The sequence below is a fragment of the Pelecanus crispus genome, chromosome 18 (genome assembly GCF_030463565.1).
Source record: "Pelecanus crispus isolate bPelCri1 chromosome 18, bPelCri1.pri, whole genome shotgun sequence".
Classification (NCBI taxonomy): domain Eukaryota; kingdom Metazoa; phylum Chordata; class Aves; order Pelecaniformes; family Pelecanidae; genus Pelecanus; species Pelecanus crispus.
The window spans coordinates 6,857,604-6,880,125 of record NC_134660.1 but is presented as its reverse complement, the minus strand read 5'-3'; the positions used below and the strand labels follow the sequence as shown (position 1 = coordinate 6,880,125).

The 22,522-nt window shown below is 58.3% G+C and overlaps 2 protein-coding genes across 2 annotated transcripts; both read left to right on the top strand.

Moving 5' to 3' along the window:
* The first annotated feature begins 13,819 nt into the window (after positions 1 to 13,819).
* LOC142595171 (feather keratin 1-like) lies at positions 13,820 to 14,149 on the top strand. Its single transcript, XM_075722741.1, has one exon. The coding sequence runs from the start codon at positions 13,820 to 13,822 to the stop codon at positions 14,147 to 14,149; it is 330 nt and encodes a 109-aa protein (XP_075578856.1).
* A 7,227-nt stretch (positions 14,150 to 21,376) lies between these two features.
* LOC142595172 (feather beta keratin-like) lies at positions 21,377 to 21,706 on the top strand. The gene has a single exon (XM_075722742.1). The coding sequence runs from the start codon at positions 21,377 to 21,379 to the stop codon at positions 21,704 to 21,706; it is 330 nt and encodes a 109-aa protein (XP_075578857.1).
* The last annotated feature ends 816 nt before the right edge of the window (positions 21,707 to 22,522 follow it).

Below are 22,522 nucleotides of genomic sequence, written 5' to 3'. Positions count from 1 at the left end.
CGGCTTTTTTACCGTTCCTTCCGTACGCTTTCACAGAGATGCTACCGATTTCACTGACTGACTCAGCCTTGGCCAGCGGCACATCCGTCTTGGAGCCGGCTCAAACTACCGATGTCTAACACAGGGGCAGCTTCGGTGTCTTCTCACAGAAGCCACCTCCGCAGCACCACCCCGCTACCAAAACCTTGCTACATAAACCCAATACGGTCATGCACCCCTCTTCTCTTTGCACAACAAGCTCAGCACTGTGAAGCAAGCCGTCAGGAGGGAAGGGATGAATGTGCGACTGACAAGGCAGGTGCAGTGGCTTCCCAGAGAGCCCAGGAGAACCTGTCCTAACCACAGCATTGAGCTTTAGTGTTGTGGGGTGAGGAGAAGACCAGGTGGGAAATAAAAGCATGAAAACGGAAAGGGAAAACACCGCCACAGCATTTTTGGGAAAGCATTGTCCCAACAGCTGGGGTCCACAGGTCTTGTGGTCTTCTAGCTGGTGCAGAGGTGCTTTTTGCTATCTTTTGTTTCTTCCCACAGAGCATTCAGGAGAGCTCCTGCACACTGCCTGTCTCCTCGGCGGGGAAGCTGAGCCCCTCCTTCTCATTGCTGTCCCTATCCCCAGTGGGCAGAGGCACAAAAAGGTCGTCCTGGGACCGTAGGATCATGCATGGCATAACCAAGTTGCAAAGGACCTCCAGAAGTCATTGGGCCCAACCCCTTGCTCCAAGCTCAGTCAGCCATGAGCGTCCAAGGAGGGTGACTGGACAACACCCCCAGGCAACCTCTTTCACTGCTTGACTCTCCTCGCCATCCTGGCCACCCTCTGCCGAACGTGTTCCACTTGGTCGAGGTCTTTCTTGCGTTACAGCCCAAAACTCGCCACAGTGTTCTAGATGCCATCAGGTGAGTGCTGAGCAGAGCAGAAGCGTCGCTCCCATCAATCTCCTGGCTACACGCCTGCTCATATAGCCCAGGTTGTCGATGCCGGTCCTCGGTGTCCGGGAACAGTGCTGGGAGTCGCACCTGTTTTGATGGGGCTACCACAAAAGCACCTTTCCCTGGCCCTGCTTTTGGGCTGCTGCTTGTCAGGGGCTGAAGGGTGTGTGGGGAGACAGGGTTGGTTGCTACCAAGCCAGCTGCCAATCAGCACCAGCAGACCGATGCCCAGCCAGTCTCTGAACAAGGGCTACTTTGGAAAGACTGCCCACAGTTTTATTGCTGACCATGATGTTATATGGCATGGAGTAGCCTTTTGGTCAAATCGGGTCCCCTCCCTGGCTCTTACCCACACCTAGTTTGCTCTTCAAGGGGGCAGAGTGAGGAAGAGAGATGGCCTTGGTGCTGTGCAAGGACTGCCCAGCAATAGCTAAAGCTTTGCTGTGTAACCTACACATTTCAAACACAGCACCATACGGGCTGCTATGAAGAAAACGGCCTCCATCCCGGCCAGATCCAGTACAGCCTGGTGCCCCCATTCCCTCTCCTGCTGTCCTCTGGGGCCATTTTCTGCTTGAGCCTCCTGCCCCAGAACTGTGGCAGCCAGGGCAAGAGGAATTGCCGACTGCCCTCTCCTCAGCTTACGGGGCCTCCCGCAGCCCAGACTCCTCAGCCGAGTTCAGATGTGGCCGTTCGCTTCTTCCACGGGACACGCACCACAGCCAAGAGAGCACGTCTGGGCAGAGGCACAACAAAGCCGGGACTGATGGTCAGGGGCTCTGGAAGAGTCAAAAATGCCTTCCTCGCATGCAGGTGACAGTGACCAACGGGAGCAAGCTGCACTATGTCCTACCCTACCCTCCTTTGGGGAATTGTGAAGAGTCACCACGTCTACCATGCACCCCCTAACATCCCCACAGCAACTCCGTTCCTCCAGAGCGTGTATGTCAGGAATGTCCACAAAGAGAAGGGCTACGCAGAGGCAACAAACATTCTCTTAACAATCTCTGCACCAACATAGTCAGCCACCTCCTCATAGAACCACCACTGAGCAACATCCGTCTCCCCGGGCATCCTGGGAGAGCATCTGCAGGGGAAAGGACGACACAAAGGCACAGGCTGGGATGCAGCAGCACTTTAATGAGTCAAAGGAGGGAAATGAGGTCACTGTGAGTGGAGGCTCCAGCACAGGGAGAACCAGGGACAGATAAAAGCCTGCGCCCCGTGGCGGTGGCAGAGATCACGCCTGGTGTCCATCTGCCTGCCCCAGAGAGGGAGCAGGGCCAGCAGGTCCTCCCTGTGCTGGCTTTGTGGGTCTCGCAGCCCGGGGCAGCACAAGAGAACAAGGGCACTGCAGGGAAAGGAGAGGGAGGAAGAGGGGAAAGGCAGGCATGGGCCGTGCTTTCCTAGGGCGCAGGCTGGCCCCACCCTATTGCAAGGGGTGCTGGGCGTGCTGGACCCTCTGAAAAGCAACAAGGCGATGCTCCGTCCCCAGTCCGGTACCATCTTGTGGGTCCCTGGGGGCCTTCCCCAGGGCCATCGCCAGCAGCTTTAGCAGGGGAGGCATGGTCTGCCGCGGTAGCAGCTGCCAATGCCGGAGAGGCCAAAGCCGGAGAGGCCGGAGCCCCCGGAGTTGATGGGCACTCCCGCAGAGCTGAGGATGCTGCCAACGGCAGCGGAGGTGGAGGATCCGACGGCGGTGCTCTGCGGGAAGGAGCTGAGGATGGGGCCGGGCAGGGTCACCACCACGGGAGGGGGCTCGATGACGACGGTGGAGTCCTGGCACTGCCGGACACAGGGCTCATTGCAGCTGTTGGCCAGCGGGGTCGGGCCGCAGGGCCCGCATGGAGGGCATGGCAGGCACGGGTTGTAGCAGGACATGTCTTGTGGCTGGAGGTGCACCTGTGGGAGAGGGCAGGGGACAACAAAGCACGAGGGGTGGTTGAAGAGCAGCCTGTTACCCCGCAACGAAGGAGACCCTTTCCCCCAGCCCAAATGAGCACCACGAAGAGCGACCAAGGCCAGGGAGGTCCCCACCTAGCCCATAGCTCAGGAGACAGACGCCTCAGCCAAGCCCCAACCTCTCTCCATGCCACACCTTCTGCTCCCTTCCCTCTCCCATGGCAAGCAGCCTCAAGGCCCAGGATGGGACAGAGAGGCAGGTATGCACTGAGAAGTCACGGAGGAGGTGCAGGAGGACGAGAAGAAGGAGAAGGAGGTGTAAGACAAGAAAGGGCTTCAGACTCACCTTGTTCCCAAGGAGATGGAGGCGAGAGGAGCGGGTGAGAGAGTGAGGAGAAGGCCCCGCTTTTATACTGCACCCGCACTGCCTCAGGCCCACAGTCACTGCACGCGGGCAGTAATTTTCCAACAGACTCACCTCCAAAGCAAACTATCCTACCTAATGGCACAGGTGGGGTTTTGGTTTCCGTCAACGCCGTCATTTCACTTCCTCATTTCTGACATGGCCATTAGACCACAGAGGCTCTTTTGAAGTATTGGGATGAGAGGCCCAAAGATTTCCTTAGCAGGATCTTGTCAGTACAGGCAGAAGATATGCCCGCAAGTGCTGGAGGGGTCTGTGCAGCCAGAGGTCATGGGTCTGGGGAAATATGGTGAGGTTGTTTTCAAGCTCCTGTGTCGGAAGGTACACATGTCTTCCCACCAAAGCAGTCCTCTCCTGGGTGACCAAAGGCTTCTCCGAATGAGGACATGCCGCATCCTTCTCCCTCTCTGCCTGCCTCCCTGCTCGCTCCAGCAGTCACTGACCACTGCCTCTATAGGCAGGTGGGCTGCGCTACTGGTTTCAAATGCCTCCGCCCAAGGAAAGCTTCTCCTTCTGGGAAGACATTGGCTGGTTTCTTCTGCAAGTCATCCCCTTTTCTGGCAGTCTTGGGGGTCCCCAACCGGTGCAATCGGCAGGCTTGCGGAAGGAGAACATTGCCCTCCCAAAGCCCCTGACTACTCAACAACACTGTGGAGCCAGGTTCCTCCCCTCTCACTCCCATAGCGCTGTGTTGGGGCTCGGGAATGCGCCTTGTTCCTCCCACTGTCCTCACCCCACCATGCACTTTGGCTGCACGCTTTGGACCCTGACCTGCATGACACACAAAGGCCTGGCCACTTTTCCAATACACGGTGACCATCCTGCAACCACCCCCGAGCTGTGGGAGAGCTGGCAAGAAGGTCATCCCAAGGGCAATGGCCGCTGGGGCTGCCTGGAGCTGTGTGCCTGGGCACAGTTTTTCCGGGGCAGGGATGCAGCTGTCCTCACCGAAGGGGAACTCAGCCATGCATGGGACGTGGGCCTGCAGACCGCACGCACTCCTGGCTTGGCCTCACGCCAAAAGGCTGACACACGGCCAATCCAAAATTAGACTGTGACTCGCCACGGCTAGGGAGAGTCTGTCCCAGGAAGCTTGCCTACTGAAGGCATTCCCTTGCCCTCCTGCGACGCGTCCCAGCTGCCTCCGTGTCTGCAGGGCAGGGAAGTGCATCACCTCCCTGATGTAGTCTGAGAGCTGTTCTTGTACCCAGGGCCCTTCTGAGCACAGCCCCTCCCTGAGCATCCGCAGGCACATGGCACTGCACGGTCCTGACAGCCCTCGCTGGCTGGGGAGTCTGGGCAAGTTTCCTTGCCTCCGCAATGGTGCTGGGTCGTGCTCCTGGCCGAGGAGGCCTTTGGGGCATGGGAAAGAAGGCATGCTGAAGCGCTAATGCCAGGAGAAGATGCAGCGCCTGAGACCCAGAGATGAGGCCCACACAGTGGGGAGGAGTTTTCTGCAACTCCCTTGGGTGCTTGGCATCTGGTCACATGTACTCAGGTCAGTCCAATCTGTTTCAATGTTCCTAGGGCTGATCCTCCTCTACTGTGGGAAAGTCTTCTCTCGACAGTAAATCCTACCAGGAAAGACCACGGCCAAGAACCCTCGGAGTACCTCCACCTTTCCTGTAACCCCTGCCCTCTTCCGTTCAGCGCTGCAGCTGTCTTTGACCAAGCCTCGTAGCTGACCGACCTGGAAGAAGACCTTCTTGTTGCCCTCCGCATGCTTTGCGTGATTCAACGCCAGGTGGCCTTTGGCTTTCCTAACCCCAACCCTGCATACCCAGACAGCCTGGCAGATGTTCTCCCCAGACCAAAGGACAGCGAGAGGAAGACAGCTGAAACCATTGGCACAACCTGGCTGCCTGGAGCTGCCACAGCTAGGGACCATCGGAGCGAGCTCAGAGAGAGGGAGGAGAGAGAAGCACGTGGCACGTCCTTAAAGAGAGGGGCCTTTGGGTGCTCCGCTGCCGTGGGCAGCGCCGGGCAGAGCTGGGCCTCTTCCTGCAAAGGGAGTTGCAAACAATCGCACTTCACTGCCCCAGGTCAACTTCCCCTGCCTGCACAAGACCCCTCCACCACTTGGGGCTAGTCTTCTGCCCATGCTGACACAATTCTGACTGGGATATCCTTGGGATCTCTTACTGGCACGCAAAAGGAGCCGGCATCGCACACCAGGCATGTTCAGAAATGAGGAAGTGAAATGACGGCGTTGACGGAAACCAAAACACAACCCGTGCCATTAGGTAGGATATGTTTCTTTGGAGGTGAGTCTGTTGGAAAATTACTGCCCGCGTGCAGTGACTGTGGGCCTGAGGCGGTGCGGGTGCAGTATAAAAGCGGGGCCTTCTCCTCACTCTCTCACCCGCTCCTCTCGCCTCCATCTCCTTGGGAACAAGGTGAGTCTGAAGCCCTTTCTTGTCTTACACCTCCTTCTCCTTCTTCTCGTCCTCCTGCACCTCCTCCGTGACTTCTCAGTGCATACCTGCCTCTCTGTCCCATCCTGGGCCTTGAGGCTGCTTGCCATGGGAGAGGGAAGGGAGCCGAAGGTGTGGCATGGAGAGAGGTTGGGGCTTGGCTGAGGCGTCTGTCTCCTGAGCTATGGGCTAGGTGGGGACCTCCCTGGCCTTGGTCGCTCTTCGTGGTGCTCATTTGGGCTGGGGGAAAGGGTCTCCTTCGTTGCGGGGTAACAGGCTGCTCTTCAACCACCCCTCGTGCTTTGTTGTCCCCTGCCCTCTCCCACAGGTGCACCTCCAGCCACAAGACATGTCCTGCTACAACCCGTGCCTGCCATGCCCTCCATGCGGGCCCTGCGGCCCGACCCCGCTGGCCAACAGCTGCAATGAGCCCTGTGTCCGGCAGTGCCAGGACTCCACCGTCGTCATCGAGCCCCCTCCCGTGGTGGTGACCCTGCCCGGCCCCATCCTCAGCTCCTTCCCGCAGAGCACCGCCGTCGGATCCTCCACCTCCGCTGCCGTTGGCAGCATCCTCAGCTCTGCGGGAGTGCCCATCAACTCCGGGGGCTCCGGCCTCTCCGGCTTTGGCCTCTCCGGCATTGGCAGCTGCTACCGCGGCAGACCATGCCTCCCCTGCTAAAGCTGCTGGCGATGGCCCTGGGGAAGGCCCCCAGGGACCCACAAGATGGTGCCGGACTGGGGACGGAGCATCGCCTTGTTGCTTTCCGAGGGGCTCAGCAAGCCCAGCACCCCCTGCAATAGGGTGGGGCCAGCCTGCGCCCTAGGAAAGCACGGCCCATGCCTGCCTTTCCCCTCTTCCTCCCTCTCCTTTCCCTCCATTTTTCCTTGTTCTCTTGTGCTGCCCCGGGCTGCGAGCCCCACAAAGCCAGCACAGGGAGGACCTGCTGGCCCTGCTCCCTCTCTGGGGCAGGCAGATGGACACCAGGCGTGATCTCTGCCACAGCCGTGGGGCTCCTTTCTGCCCCTGGTGCTCCCTGTACTGGGACCTCCACTCAGAGCGACCTTGTTGTACTCTTTTGACTCATTAAAGTTCTGCTGCATCCCAGCCCATGCGTCTGTGTCATCCTTTCCCCTGCAGATGCTCTCCCAAGATGCCCAGGGAGATGGATGTTGCTCAGGGCTGGGTCTGGGAGGGGGAGTTTGGGGATTGTTTTGCAGTGACTCTTAACACAGCCTTGCATTGAGTACACTCTTCTCTGCCTAGCTGGCTCGGGGTGGAATTCCCCAATCTAGTTCAATGACTGCTATTCCTTTTGTTGTTGCGGTGGGTTTTCTTTGGCTGGCCACCAGGTGCCCACCGAGCTGCTCTCTCTCTCTCTCTCCTTCTCACAGGGCACCGGGAGAAAATATGACAGAGAAACTCATGGACTGAGACAAGGCCACGGTGATCACTTCTCAATTTTGGTCACAGCCAAAACACACTCAGCTTGGGGGAATTAATTTCATTTACGACTAATTAGTTGTAAGGAGAGGGAGAAATAAGAACAAACCGAAGAAACACCTTCCCACCACCCCTCCCTTCTTCCTAGACTCAATTTCACTCCTGACTCTCCTACCCCCTCTCTGCAAGCAGTGCAGCAGGGATGGCGAATGGGCTTGCTCTCAGGCCATAATACTTTGTTTCTGCCGCTCTTTCCTCCTCACACTCTTCCCCTACTCCAGCGCTGAGTCCCTCCCACGGTATACGGTCCTTTCACAAACGGCCTCAGCACGAATCTTTCCCACAGACTGCAGTTCTTCAAGGGCTGCTTCAGCACGGGTCCCCCATGGGCCACAGGTCCTGCCAGAAAACCTGCTCCTGCATAGGCTTTCCAAGGGCTGGGGCTTCTTTCAGGGCATACCCACCTGCTCCAGCGTGGGTCCTCCACAGGCTGGAGCGTGGCTATCTGCTCCACCATGGTTCTCCACGGTCTGCAGGGGGACAACCTGCCTCATCATGGTCTTCGCCACGGGCTGCAGGGGAACCTGGTCTCCAGCACCTGGAGCGCCTACTTCCCCTCCTTCTCCGACCTGCACTTCTGCAGAGTTGTTTTGCTCACATTTTCGCACTCCTCTCTCACAGCTGCTGCACGGCTTTTTTACCGTTCCTTCCGTACGCTTTCACAGAGATGCTACCGATTTCACTGACTGACTCAGCCTTGGCCAGCGGCACATCCGTCTTGGAGCCGGCTCAAACTACCGATGTCTAACACAGGGGCAGCTTCGGTGTCTTCTCACAGAAGCCACCTCCGCAGCACCACCCCGCTACCAAAACCTTGCTACATAAACCCAATACGGTCATGCACCCCTCTTCTCTTTGCACAACAAGCTCAGCACTGTGAAGCAAGCCGTCAGGAGGGAAGGGATGAATGTGCGACTGACAAGGCAGGTGCAGTGGCTTCCCAGAGAGCCCAGGAGAACCTGTCCTAACCACAGCATTGAGCTTTAGTGTTGTGGGGTGAGGAGAAGACCAGGTGGGAAATAAAAGCATGAAAACGGAAAGGGAAAACACCGCCACAGCATTTTTGGGAAAGCATTGTCCCAACAGCTGGGGTCCACAGGTCTTGTGGTCTTCTAGCTGGTGCAGAGGTGCTTTTTGCTATCTTTTGTTTCTTCCCACAGAGCATTCAGGAGAGCTCCTGCACACTGCCTGTCTCCTCGGCGGGGAAGCTGAGCCCCTCCTTCTCATTGCTGTCCCTATCCCCAGTGGGCAGAGGCACAAAAAGGTCGTCCTGGGACCGTAGGATCATGCATGGCATAACCAAGTTGCAAAGGACCTCCAGAAGTCATTGGGCCCAACCCCTTGCTCCAAGCTCAGTCAGCCATGAGCGTCCAAGGAGGGTGACTGGACAACACCCCCAGGCAACCTCTTTCACTGCTTGACTCTCCTCGCCATCCTGGCCACCCTCTGCCGAACGTGTTCCACTTGGTCGAGGTCTTTCTTGCGTTACAGCCCAAAACTCGCCACAGTGTTCTAGATGCCATCAGGTGAGTGCTGAGCAGAGCAGAAGCGTCGCTCCCATCAATCTCCTGGCTACACGCCTGCTCATATAGCCCAGGTTGTCGATGCCGGTCCTCGGTGTCCGGGAACAGTGCTGGGAGTCGCACCTGTTTTGATGGGGCTACCACAAAAGCACCTTTCCCTGGCCCTGCTTTTGGGCTGCTGCTTGTCAGGGGCTGAAGGGTGTGTGGGGAGACAGGGTTGGTTGCTACCAAGCCAGCTGCCAATCAGCACCAGCAGACCGATGCCCAGCCAGTCTCTGAACAAGGGCTACTTTGGAAAGACTGCCCACAGTTTTATTGCTGACCATGATGTTATATGGCATGGAGTAGCCTTTTGGTCAAATCGGGTCCCCTCCCTGGCTCTTACCCACACCTAGTTTGCTCTTCAAGGGGGCAGAGTGAGGAAGAGAGATGGCCTTGGTGCTGTGCAAGGACTGCCCAGCAATAGCTAAAGCTTTGCTGTGTAACCTACACATTTCAAACACAGCACCATATGGGCTGCTATGAAGAAAACGGCCTCCATCCCGGCCAGATCCAGTACAGCCTGGTGCCCCCATTCCCTCTCCTGCTGTCCTCTGGGGCCATTTTCTGCTTGAGCCTCCTGCCCCAGAACTGTGGCAGCCAGGGCAAGAGGAATTGCCGACTGCCCTCTCCTCAGCTTACGGGGCCTCCCGCAGCCCAGACTCCTCAGCCGAGTTCAGATGTGGCCGTTCGCTTCTTCCACGGGACACGCACCACAGCCAAGAGAGCACGTCTGGGCAGAGGCACAACAAAGCCGGGACTGATGGTCAGGGGCTCTGGAAGAGTCAAAAATGCCTTCCTCGCATGCAGGTGACAGTGACCAACGGGAGCAAGCTGCACTATGTCCTACCCTACCCTCCTTTGGGGAATTGTGAAGAGTCACCACGTCTACCATGCACCCCCTAACATCCCCACAGCAACTCCGTTCCTCCAGAGCGTGTATGTCAGGAATGTCCACAAAGAGAAGGGCTACGCAGAGGCAACAAACATTCTCTTAACAATCTCTGCACCAACATAGTCAGCCACCTCCTCATAGAACCACCACTGAGCAACATCCGTCTCCCCGGGCATCCTGGGAGAGCATCTGCAGGGGAAAGGACGACACAAAGGCACAGGCTGGGATGCAGCAGCACTTTAATGAGTCAAAGGAGGGAAATGAGGTCACTGTGAGTGGAGGCTCCAGCACAGGGAGAACCAGGGACAGATAAAAGCCTGCGCCCCGTGGCGGTGGCAGAGATCACGCCTGGTGTCCATCTGCCTGCCCCAGAGAGGGAGCAGGGCCAGCAGGTCCTCCCTGTGCTGGCTTTGTGGGTCTCGCAGCCCGGGGCAGCACAAGAGAACAAGGGCACTGCAGGGAAAGGAGAGGGAGGAAGAGGGGAAAGGCAGGCATGGGCCGTGCTTTCCTAGGGCGCAGGCTGGCCCCACCCTATTGCAAGGGGTGCTGGGCGTGCTGGACCCTCTGAAAAGCAACAAGGCGATGCTCCGTCCCCAGTCCGGTACCATCTTGTGGGTCCCTGGGGGCCTTCCCCAGGGCCATCGCCAGCAGCTTTAGCAGGGGAGGCATGGTCTGCCGCGGTAGCAGCTGCCAATGCCGGAGAGGCCAAAGCCGGAGAGGCCGGAGCCCCCGGAGTTGATGGGCACTCCCGCAGAGCTGAGGATGCTGCCAACGGCAGCGGAGGTGGAGGATCCGACGGCGGTGCTCTGCGGGAAGGAGCTGAGGATGGGGCCGGGCAGGGTCACCACCACGGGAGGGGGCTCGATGACGACGGTGGAGTCCTGGCACTGCCGGACACAGGGCTCATTGCAGCTGTTGGCCAGCGGGGTCGGGCCGCAGGGCCCGCATGGAGGGCATGGCAGGCACGGGTTGTAGCAGGACATGTCTTGTGGCTGGAGGTGCACCTGTGGGAGAGGGCAGGGGACAACAAAGCACGAGGGGTGGTTGAAGAGCAGCCTGTTACCCCGCAACGAAGGAAACCCTTTCCCCCAGCCCAAATGAGCACCACAAAGAGCGACCAAGGCCAGGGAGGTCCCCACCTAGCCCATAGCTCAGGAGACAGACGCCTCAGCCAAGCCCCAACCTCTCTCCATGCCACACCTTCAGCTCCCTTCCCTCTCCCATGGCAAGCAGCCTCAAGGCCCAGGATGGGACAGAGAGGCAGGTATGCACTGAGAAGTCACGGAGGAGGTGCAGGAGGACGAGAAGAAGGAGATGGAGGTGTAAGACAAGAAAGGGCTTCAGACTCACCTTGTTCCCAAGGAGATGGAGGCGAGAGGAGCGGGTGAGAGAGTGAGGAGAAGGCCCCGCTTTTATACTGCACCCGCACTGCCTCAGGCCCACAGTCACTGCACGCGGGCAGTAATTTTCCAACAGACTCACCTCCAAAGCAAACTATCCTACCTAATGGCACAGGTGGGGTTTTGGTTTCCGTCAACGCCGTCATTTCACTTCCTCATTTCTGACATGGCCATTAGACCACAGAGGCTCTTTTGAAGTATTGGGATGAGAGGCCCAAAGATTTCCTTAGCAGGATCTTGTCAGTACAGGCAGAAGATATGCCCGCAAGTGCTGGAGGGGTCTGTGCAGCCAGAGGTCATGGGTCTGGGGAAATATGGTGAGGTTGTTTTCAAGCTCCTGTGTCGGAAGGTACACATGTCTTCCCACCAAAGCAGTCCTCTCCTGGGTGACCAAAGGCTTCTCCGAATGAGGACATGCCGCATCCTTCTCCCTCTCTGCCTGCCTCCCTGCTCGCTCCAGCAGTCACTGACCACTGCCTCTATAGGCAGGTGGGCTGCGCTACTGGTTTCAAATGCCTCCGCCCAAGGAAAGCTTCTCCTTCTGGGAAGACATTGGCTGGTTTCTTCTGCAAGTCATCCCCTTTTCTGGCAGTCTTGGGGGTCCCCAACCGGTGCAATCGGCAGGCTTGCGGAAGGAGAACATTGCCCTCCCAAAGCCCCTGACTACTCAACAACACTGTGGAGCCAGGTTCCTCCCCTCTCACTCCCATAGCGCTGTGTTGGGGCTCGGGAATGCGCCTTGTTCCTCCCACTGTCCTCACCCCACCATGCACTTTGGCTGCACGCTTTGGACCCTGACCTGCATGACACACAAAGGCCTGGCCACTTTTCCAATACACGGTGACCATCCTGCAACCACCCCCGAGCTGTGGGAGAGCTGGCAAGAAGGTCATCCCAAGGGCAATGGCCGCTGGGGCTGCCTGGAGCTGTGTGCCTGGGCACAGTTTTTCCGGGGCAGGGATGCAGCTGTCCTCACCGAAGGGGAACTCAGCCATGCATGGGACGTGGGCCTGCAGACCGCACGCACTCCTGGCTTGGCCTCACGCCAAAAGGCTGACACACGGCCAATCCAAAATTAGACTGTGACTCGCCACGGCTAGGGAGAGTCTGTCCCAGGAAGCTTGCCTACTGAAGGCATTCCCTTGCCCTCCTGCGACGCGTCCCAGCTGCCTCCGTGTCTGCAGGGCAGGGAAGTGCATCACCTCCCTGATGTAGTCTGAGAGCTGTTCTTGTACCCAGGGCCCTTCTGAGCACAGCCCCTCCCTGAGCATCCGCAGGCACGTGGCACTGCACGGTCCTGACAGCCCTCGCTGGCTGGGGAGTCTGGGCAAGTTTCCTTGCCTCCGCAATGGTGCTGGGTCGTGCTCCTGGCCGAGGAGGCCTTTGGGGCATGGGAAAGAAGGCATGCTGAAGCGCTAATGCCAGGAGAAGATGCAGCGCCTGAGACCCAGAGATGAGGCCCACACAGTGGGGAGGAGTTTTCTGCAACTCCCTTGGGTGCTTGGCATCTGGTCACATGTACTCAGGTCAGTCCAATCTGTTTCAATGTTCCTAGGGCTGATCCTCCTCTACTGTGGGAAAGTCTTCTCTCGACAGTAAATCCTACCAGGAAAGACCACGGCCAAGAACCCTCGGAGTACCTCCACCTTTCCTGTAACCCCTGCCCTCTTCCGTTCAGCGCTGCAGCTGTCTTTGACCAAGCCTCGTAGCTGACCGACCTGGAAGAAGACCTTCTTGTTGCCCTCCACATGCTTTGCATGATTCAACGCCAGGTGGCCTTTGGCTTTCCTAACCCCAACCCTGCATACCCAGACAGCCTGGCAGATGTTCTCCCCAGACCAAAGGACAGCGAGAGGAAGACAGCTGAAACCATTGGCACAACCTGGCTGCCTGGAGCTGCCACAGCTAGGGACCATCGGAGCGAGCTCAGAGAGAGGGAGGAGAGAGAAGCACGTGGCACGTCCTTAAAGAGAGGGGCCTTTGGGTGCTCCGCTGCCGTGGGCAGCGCCGGGCAGAGCTGGGCCTCTTCCTGCAAAGGGAGTTGCAAACAATCGCACTTCACTGCCCCAGGTCAACTTCCCCTGCCTGCACAAGACCCCTCCACCACTTGGGGCTTGGCTTCTGCCCATGCTGACACAATTCTGACTGGGATATCCTTGGGATCTCTTACTGGCACGCAAAAGGAGCCGGCATCGCACACCAGGCATGTTCAGAAATGAGGAAGTGAAATGACGGCGTTGACGGAAACCAAAACACAACCCGTGCCATTAGGTAGGATATGTTTCTTTGGAGGTGAGTCTGTTGGAAAATTACTGCCCGCGTGCAGTGACTGTGGGCCTGAGGCGGTGCGGGTGCAGTATAAAAGCGGGGCCTTCTCCTCACTCTCTCACCCGCTCCTCTCGCCTCCATCTCCTTGGGAACAAGGTGAGTCTGAAGCCCTTTCTTGTCTTACACCTCCTTCTCCTTCTTCTCGTCCTCCTGCACCTCCTCCGTGACTTCTCAGTGCATACCTGCCTCTCTGTCCCATCCTGGGCCTTGAGGCTGCTTGCCATGGGAGAGGGAAGGGAGCCGAAGGTGTGGCATGGAGAGAGGTTGGGGCTTGGCTGAGGCGTCTGTCTCCTGAGCTATGGGCTAGGTGGGGACCTCCCTGGCCTTGGTCGCTCTTCGTGGTGCTCATTTGGGCTGGGGGAAAGGGTCTCCTTCGTTGCGGGGTAACAGGCTGCTCTTCAACCACCCCTCGTGCTTTGTTGTCCCCTGCCCTCTCCCACAGGTGCACCTCCAGCCACAAGACATGTCCTGCTACAACCCGTGCCTGCCATGCCCTCCATGCGGGCCCTGCGGCCCGACCCCGCTGGCCAACAGCTGCAATGAGCCCTGTGTCCGGCAGTGCCAGGACTCCACCGTCGTCATCCAGCCCTCCCCCGTGGTGGTGACCCTGCCCGGCCCCATCCTCAGCTCCTTCCCGCAGAGCACCGCCGTCGGATCCTCCACCTCCGCTGCCGTTGGCAGCATCCTCAGCTCTGCGGGAGTGCCCATCAACTCCGGGGGCTCCGGCCTCTCCGGCTTTGGCCTCTCCGGCATTGGCAGCTGCTACCGCGGCAGACCATGCCTCCCCTGCTAAAGCTGCTGGCGATGGCCCTGGGGAAGGCCCCCAGGGACCCACAAGATGGTGCCGGACTGGGGACGGAGCATCGCCTTGTTGCTTTCCGAGGGGCTCAGCAAGCCCAGCACCCCCTGCAATAGGGTGGGGCCAGCCTGCGCCCTAGGAAAGCACGGCCCATGCCTGCCTTTCCCCTCTTCCTCCCTCTCCTTTCCCTCCATTTTTCCTTGTTCTCTTGTGCTGCCCCGGGCTGCGAGCCCCACAAAGCCAGCACAGGGAGGACCTGCTGGCCCTGCTCCCTCTCTGGGGCAGGCAGATGGACACCAGGCGTGATCTCTGCCACAGCCGTGGGGCTCCTTTCTGCCCCTGGTGCTCCCTGTACTGGGACCTCCACTCAGAGCGACCTTGTTGTACTCTTTTGACTCATTAAAGTTCTGCTGCATCCCAGCCCATGCGTCTGTGTCATCCTTTCCCCTGCAGATGCTCTCCCAAGATGCCCAGGGAGATGGATGTTGCTCAGGGCTGGGTCTGGGAGGGGGAGTTTGGGGATTGTTTTGCAGTGACTCTTAACACAGCCTTGCATTGAGTACACTCTTCTCTGCCTAGCTGGCTCGGGGTGGAATTCCCCAATCTAGTTCAATGACTGCTATTCCTTTTGTTGTTGCGGTGGGTTTTCTTTGGCTGGCCACCAGGTGCCCACCGAGCTGCTCTCTCTCTCTCTCTCCTTCTCACAGGGCACCGGGAGAAAATATGACAGAGAAACTCATGGACTGAGACAAGGCCACGGTGATCACTTCTCAATTTTGGTCACAGCCAAAACACACTCAGCTTGGGGGAATTAATTTCATTTACGACTAATTAGTTGTAAGGAGAGGGAGAAATAAGAACAAACCGAAGAAACACCTTCCCACCACCCCTCCCTTCTTCCTAGACTCAATTTCACTCCTGACTCTCCTACCCCCTCTCTGCAAGCAGTGCAGCAGGGATGGCGAATGGGCTTGCTCTCAGGCCATAATACTTTGTTTCTGCCGCTCTTTCCTCCTCACACTCTTCCCCTACTCCAGCGCTGAGTCCCTCCCACGGTATACGGTCCTTTCACAAACGGCCTCAGCACGAATCTTTCCCACAGACTGCAGTTCTTCAAGGGCTGCTTCAGCACGGGTCCCCCATGGGCCACAGGTCCTGCCAGAAAACCTGCTCCTGCATAGGCTTTCCAAGGGCTGGGGCTTCTTTCAGGGCATACCCACCTGCTCCAGCGTGGGTCCTCCACAGGCTGGAGCGTGGCTATCTGCTCCACCATGGTTCTCCACGGTCTGCAGGGGGACAACCTGCCTCATCATGGTCTTCGCCACGGGCTGCAGGGGAACCTGGTCTCCAGCACCTGGAGCGCCTACTTCCCCTCCTTCTCCGACCTGCACTTCTGCAGAGTTGTTTTGCTCACATTTTCGCACTCCTCTCTCACAGCTGCTGCACGGCTTTTTTACCGTTCCTTCCGTACGCTTTCACAGAGATGCTACCGATTTCACTGACTGACTCAGCCTTGGCCAGCGGCACATCCGTCTTGGAGCCGGCTCAAACTACCGATGTCTAACACAGGGGCAGCTTCGGTGTCTTCTCACAGAAGCCACCTCCGCAGCACCACCCCGCTACCAAAACCTTGCTACATAAACCCAATACGGTCATGCACCCCTCTTCTCTTTGCACAACAAGCTCAGCACTGTGAAGCAAGCCGTCAGGAGGGAAGGGATGAATGTGCGACTGACAAGGCAGGTGCAGTGGCTTCCCAGAGAGCCCAGGAGAACCTGTCCTAACCACAGCATTGAGCTTTAGTGTTGTGGGGTGAGGAGAAGACCAGGTGGGAAATAAAAGCATGAAAACGGAAAGGGAAAACACCGCCACAGCATTTTTGGGAAAGCATTGTCCCAACAGCTGGGGTCCACAGGTCTTGTGGTCTTCTAGCTGGTGCAGAGGTGCTTTTTGCTATCTTTTGTTTCTTCCCACAGAGCATTCAGGAGAGCTCCTGCACACTGCCTGTCTCCTCGGCGGGGAAGCTGAGCCCCTCCTTCTCATTGCTGTCCCTATCCCCAGTGGGCAGAGGCACAAAAAGGTCGTCCTGGGACCGTAGGATCATGCATGGCATAACCAAGTTGCAAAGGACCTCCAGAAGTCATTGGGCCCAACCCCTTGCTCCAAGCTCAGTCAGCCATGAGCGTCCAAGGAGGGTGACTGGACAACACCCCCAGGCAACCTCTTTCACTGCTTGACTCTCCTCGCCATCCTGGCCACCCTCTGCCGAACGTGTTCCACTTGGTCGAGGTCTTTCTTGCGTTACAGCCCAAAACTCGCCACAGTGTTCTAGATGCCATCAGGTGAGTGCTGAGCAGAGCAGAAGCGTCGCTCCCATCAATCTCCTGGCTACACGCCTGCTCATATAGCCCAGGTTGTCGATGCCGGTCCTCGGTGTCCGGGAACAGTGCTGGGAGTCGCACCTGTTTTGATGGGGCTACCACAAAAGCACCTTTCCCTGGCCCTGCTTTTGGGCTGCTGCTTGTCAGGGGCTGAAGGGTGTGTGGGGAGACAGGGTTGGTTGCTACCAAGCCAGCTGCCAATCAGCACCAGCAGACCGATGCCCAGCCAGTCTCTGAACAAGGGCTACTTTGGAAAGACTGCCCACAGTTTTATTGCTGACCATGATGTTATATGGCATGGAGTAGCCTTTTGGTCAAATCGGGTCCCCTCCCTGGCTCTTACCCACACCTAGTTTGCTCTTCAAGGGGGCAGAGTGAGGAAGAGAGATGGCCTTGGTGCTGTGCAAGGACTGCCCAGCAATAGCTAAAGCTTTGCTGTGTAACCTACACATTTCAAACACAGCACCATACGGGCTGCTATGAAGAAAACGGCCTCCATCCCGGCCAGATCCAGTACAGCCTGGTGCCCCCATTCCCTCTCCTGCTGTCCTCTGGGGCCATTTTCTGCTTGAGCCTCCTGCCCCAGAACTGTGGCAGCCAGGGCAAGAGGAATTGCCGACTGCCCTCTCCTCAGCTTACGGGGCCTCCCGCAGCCCAGACTCCTCAGCCGAGTTCAGATGTGGCCGTTCGCTTCTTCCACGGGACACGCACCACAGCCAAGAGAGCACGTCTGGGCAGAGGCACAACAAAGCCGGGACTGATGGTCAGGGGCTCTGGAAGAGTCAAAAATGCCTTCCTCGCATGCAGGTGACAGTGACCAACGGGAGCAAGCTGCACTATGTCCTACCCTACCCTCCTTTGGGGAATTGTGAAGAGTCACCACGTCTACCATGCACCCCCTAACATCCCCACAGCAACTCCGTTCCTCCAGAGCGTGTATGTCAGGAATGTCCACAAAGAGAAGGGCTACGCAGAGGCAACAAACATTCTCTTAACAATCTCTGCACCAACATAGTCAGCCACCTCCTCATAGAACCACCACTGAGCAACATCCGTCTCCCCGGGCATCCTGGGAGAGCATCTGCAGGGGAAAGGACGACACAAAGGCACAGGCTGGGATGCAGCAGCACTTTAATGAGTCAAAGGAGGGAAATGAGGTCACTGTGAGTGGAGGCTCCAGCACAGGGAGAACCAGGGACAGATAAAAGCCTGTGCCCCGTGGCTGTGGCAGAGATCACGCCTGGTGTCCATCTGCCTGCCCCAGAGAGGGAGCAGGGCCAGCAGGTCCTCCCTGTGCTGGCTTTGTGGGGCTCACAGCCCGGGGCAGCACAAGAGAACAAGGGCACTGCAGGGAAAGGAGAGGGAGGAAGAGGGGAAAGGCAGGCATGGGCCGTGCTCTCTGAGAGCCCAGGCCGGTCCCGTCTTTATGCAAGGGGTGCTGGGCGTGCTGAGCCCCTCGGAAAAGCAGCAAGGCGATGCTCCGTCCCCAGTCCGGTACCATCTTGTGGGTCCCTGGGGGCCTTCCCCAGGGCTATCGCCAGCAGCTTTAGCAGGGGAGGCATGGTCTGCCGCGGTAGCAGCTGCCAATGCCGGAGAGGCCAAAGCCGGAGAGGCCGGAGCCCCCGGAGTTGATGGGCACTCCCGCAGAGCTGAGGATGCTGCCAACGGCAGCGGAGGTGGAGGATCCGACGGCGGTGCTCTGCGGGAAGGAGCTGAGGATGGGGCCGGGCAGGGTCACCACCACGGGGGAGGGCTGGATGACGACGGTGGAGTCCTGGCACTGCCGGACACAGGGCTCATTGCAGCTGTTGGCCAGCGGGGTCGGGCCGCAGGGCCCGCAGGGCAGGCACGGGTTGTAGCAGGACATGTCTTGTGGCTGGAGGTGCGCCTGGGGGAGAGGGCAGGAGAAGCAAAGCATGAGCGGTGCGTGAGGAGCAGCCTGTCACTCCAACACGAGGGAGAAAAAGCATGAGCTGGAGCCGAGAGCTGGAGGTGTTGTCGGGAGGCCCAGGGCTTGTCCTTTCCTTCAGCCCAAGAGAGCCCTGCCAATAGCAACCGAGCCCAGGAAGATCCCTTCCTAGCCCATAGCTCAGGACACACCTCAGCCAAGCCCCAGCTTCTCTCCATGCCACACCTTCCACCCCTTTCCTTCTCCCATGACAAGCAGCACCATGACCCAGCCTCAGACAAAACGACAGTTTTGTGTTGAGAAATCCTAGAGGAGGATGAGGCGAAGGAGGACGAGCAGGAAGAGCAGAAAGGGCTTCGGACTCACCTTGTTCCCAAGGAGATGGAGGCAAGAGGAGTGGATGAGAGAGTGAGGAGAAGGGCCCGCTTTTATACTGCTCCTGCACCGCCCCAGGCCCACAGTCACTGCACGCGGGCAGCAATTTTCCAGCACACTCACCTCCAAAGCAAACTATCCTACCTAATGGCACAGGTGGGGATTTGGGTTTCGTCAAAGCTGCCGTTACGTTTCCTCATTTTTTGACATGCCCTTTAGGCCTCAGACGCTCCTTTCAAGTATCGAGATGAAAGGCTCCAATGTATCCCAGGTAGGAACACATCGGTACAGGCAGATGTGCTCCGAGTGCTGGAGGGCTCTGTGCAGGCAGCGGTATGTTTCTGGGGAACTCTGTGAGGTTGTTTTCCACCCCCATTACAGGAAGGTGCACATAGCGTCCCACCAACATTGCCCTCACGAATGCCATGATTGCTCAACAAGCCCCGTGGAGTTGGGTCCCTCCTCACTACCAGGGGAGTGTGTTGGGGCTCGGGACAGCACCTTGTTCCTCCCATTCTCCTCACACCACCACGCACGTTGCCCACACGCTTTGGACCCTGACCAGCAGGAGACACTTTTGCAAAACACGCTGACCATCCTGTGAGCTCCTGAAGCTGTGGGAGTGCCAGCAAGAAGGTCATCCCAAGGGCAATGGCCGCTGGGGCTGCCTGGAGCTGTGTACAAGGGTACGGCCCAGTACTCAGACCAGTTTTCCAGGGTTATGGATGGAGCTGCCCTGGCCAGAGGGGAACTCAGCCATGCATGGGACATGGGCCTGCAGACCGCACGCCCTCCTGGCTTGGCCTCACGCCAAAAGGCTGACACACGGCCAATCCAAAATTAGACTGTGACTCGCCACGGCTAGGGAGAGTCTGTCCCAGGAAGCTTGCCTACTGAAGGCATTCCCTTGCCCTCCTGCGACGCGTCCCAGCTGCCTCCGTGTCTGCAGGGCAGGGAAGTGCATCACCTCCCTGATGTAGTCTGAGAGCTGTTCTTGTACCCAGGGCCCTTCTGAGCACAGCCCCTCCCTGAGCATCCGCAGGCACGTGGCACTGCACGGTCCTGACAGCCCTCGCTGGCTGGGGAGTCTGGGCAAGTTTCCTTGCCTCCGCAATGGTGCTGGGTCGTGCTCCTGGCCGAGGAGGCCTTTGGGGCATGGGAAAGAAGGCATGCTGAAGCGCTAATGCCAGGAGAAGATGCAGCGCCTGAGACCCAGAGATGAGGCCCACACAGTGGGGAGGAGTTTTCTGCAACTCCCTTGGGTGCTTGGCATCTGGTCACATGTACTCAGGTCAGTCCAATCTGTTTCAATGTTCCTAGGGCTGATCCTCCTCTACTGTGGGAAAGTCTTCTCTCGACAGTAAATCCTACCAGGAAAGACCACGGCCAAGAACCCTCGGAGTACCTCCACCTTTCCTGTAACCCCTGCCCTCTTCCGTTCAGCGCTGCAGCTGTCTTTGACCAAGCCTCGTAGCTGACCGACCTGGAAGAAGACCTTCTTGTTGCCCTCCACATGCTTTGCGTGATTCAACGCCAGGTGGCCTTTGGCTTTCCTAACCCCAACCCTGCATACCCAGACAGCCTGGCAGATGTTCTCCCCAGACCAAAGGACAGCGAGAGGAAGACAGCTGAAACCATTGGCACAACCTGGCTGCCTGGAGCTGCCACAGCTAGGGACCATCGGAGCGAGCTCAGAGAGAGGGAGGAGAGAGAAGCACGTGGCACGTCCTTAAAGAGAGGGGCCTTTGGGTGCTCCGCTGCCGTGGGCAGCGCCGGGCAGAGCTGGGCCTCTTCCTGCAAAGGGAGTTGCAAACAATCGCACTTCACTGCCCCAGGTCAACTTCCCCTGCCTGCACAAGACCCCTCCACCACTTGGGGCTTGGCTTCTGCCCATGCTGACACAATTCTGACTGGGATATCCTTGGGATCTCTTACTGGCACGCAAAAGGAGCCGGCATCGCACACCAGGCATGTTCAGAAATGAGGAAGTGAAATGACGGCGTTGACGGAAACCAAAACACAACCCGTGCCATTAGGTAGGATGTGTTTCTTTGGAGGTGAGTCTGTTGGAAAATTACTGCCCGCGTGCAGTGACTGTGGGCCTGAGGCAGTGCGGGTGCAGTATAAAAGCGGGGCCTTCTCCTCACTCTCTCACCCGCTCCTCTCGCCTCCATCTCCTTGGGAACAAGGTGAGTCTGAAGCCCTTTCTTGTCTTACACCTCCTTCTCCTTCTTCTCGTCCTCCTGCACCTCCTCCGTGACTTCTCAGTGCATACCTGCCTCTCTGTCCCATCCTGGGCCTTGAGGTTGCTTGCCATGGGAGAGGGAAGGGAGCAGAAGGTGTGGCACGGAGAGAGGTTGGGGCTTGGCTGAGGCGTCTGTCTCCTGAGCTATGGGCTAGGTGGGGACCTCCCTGGCCTTGGTCGCTCTTCGTGGTGCTCATTTGGGCTGGGGGAAAGGGTCTCCTTCGTTGCGGGGTAACAGGCTGCTCTTCAACCACCCCCCGTGCTTTGTTGTCCCCTGCCCTCTCCCACAGGTGCACCTCCAGCCACAAGACATGTCCTGCTACAACCCGTGCCTGCCATGCCCTCCATGCGGGCCCTGTGGTCCGACCCCACTGGCCAACAGCTGCAATGAGCCCTGTGTCCGGCAGTGCCAGGACTCCACCGTCGTCATCGAGCCCCCTCCCGTGGTGGTGACCCTGCCCGGCCCCATCCTCAGCTCCTTCCCGCAGAGCACCGCCGTCGGATCCTCCACCTCCGCTGCCGTTGGCAGCATCCTCAGCTCTGCGGGAGTGCCCATCAACTCCGGGGGCTCCGGCCTCTCCGGCTTTGGCCTCTCCGGCATTGGCAGCTGCTACCGCGGCAGACCATGCCTCCCCTGCTAAAGCTGCTGGCGATGGCCCTGGGGAAGGCCCCCAGGGACCCACAAGATGGTGCCGGACTGGGGACGGAGCATCGCCTTGTTGCTTTCCGAGGGGCTCAGCATGCCCAGCACCCCCTGCAATAGGGTGGGGCCAGCCTGCGCCCTAGGAAAGCACGGCCCATGCCTGCCTTTCCCCTCTTCCTCCCTCTCCTTTCCCTCCATTTTTCCTTGTTCTCTTGTGCTGCCCCGGGCTGCGAGCCCCACAAAGCCAGCACAGGGAGGACCTGCTGGCCCTGCTCCCTCTCTGGGGCAGGCAGATGGACACCAGGCGTGATCTCTGCCACAGCCGTGGGGCTCCTTTCTGCCCCTGGTGCTCCCTGTACTGGGACCTCCACTCAGAGCGACCTTGTTGTACTCTTTTGACTCATTAAAGTTCTGCTGCATCCCAGCCCATGCGTCTGTGTCATCCTTTCCCCTGCAGATGCTCTCCCAAGATGCCCAGGGAGATGGATGTTGCTCAGGGCTGGGTCTGGGAGGGGGAGTTTGGGGATTGTTTTGCAGTGACTCTTAACACAGCCTTGCATTGAGTACACTCTTCTCTGCCTAGCTGGCTCGGGGTGGAATTCCCCAATCTAGTTCAATGACTGCTATTCCTTTTGTTGTTGCGGTGGGTTTTCTTTGGCTGGCCACCAGGTGCCCACCGAGCTGCTCTCTCTCTCTCTCTCCTTCTCACAGGGCACCGGGAGAAAATATGACAGAGAAACTCATGGACTGAGACAAGGCCACGGTGATCACTTCTCAATTTTGGTCACAGCCAAAACACACTCAGCTTGGGGGA

Excerpts from the sequence above, each read along its gene's own strand:
- LOC142595172 (XM_075722742.1), top strand. The coding sequence starts at position 21,377 with ATGTCCTGCTACAACCCGTGCCTGCCATGCCCTCCATGCGGGCCCTGT.
- LOC142595171 (XM_075722741.1), top strand. The coding sequence starts at position 13,820 with ATGTCCTGCTACAACCCGTGCCTGCCATGCCCTCCATGCGGGCCCTGC.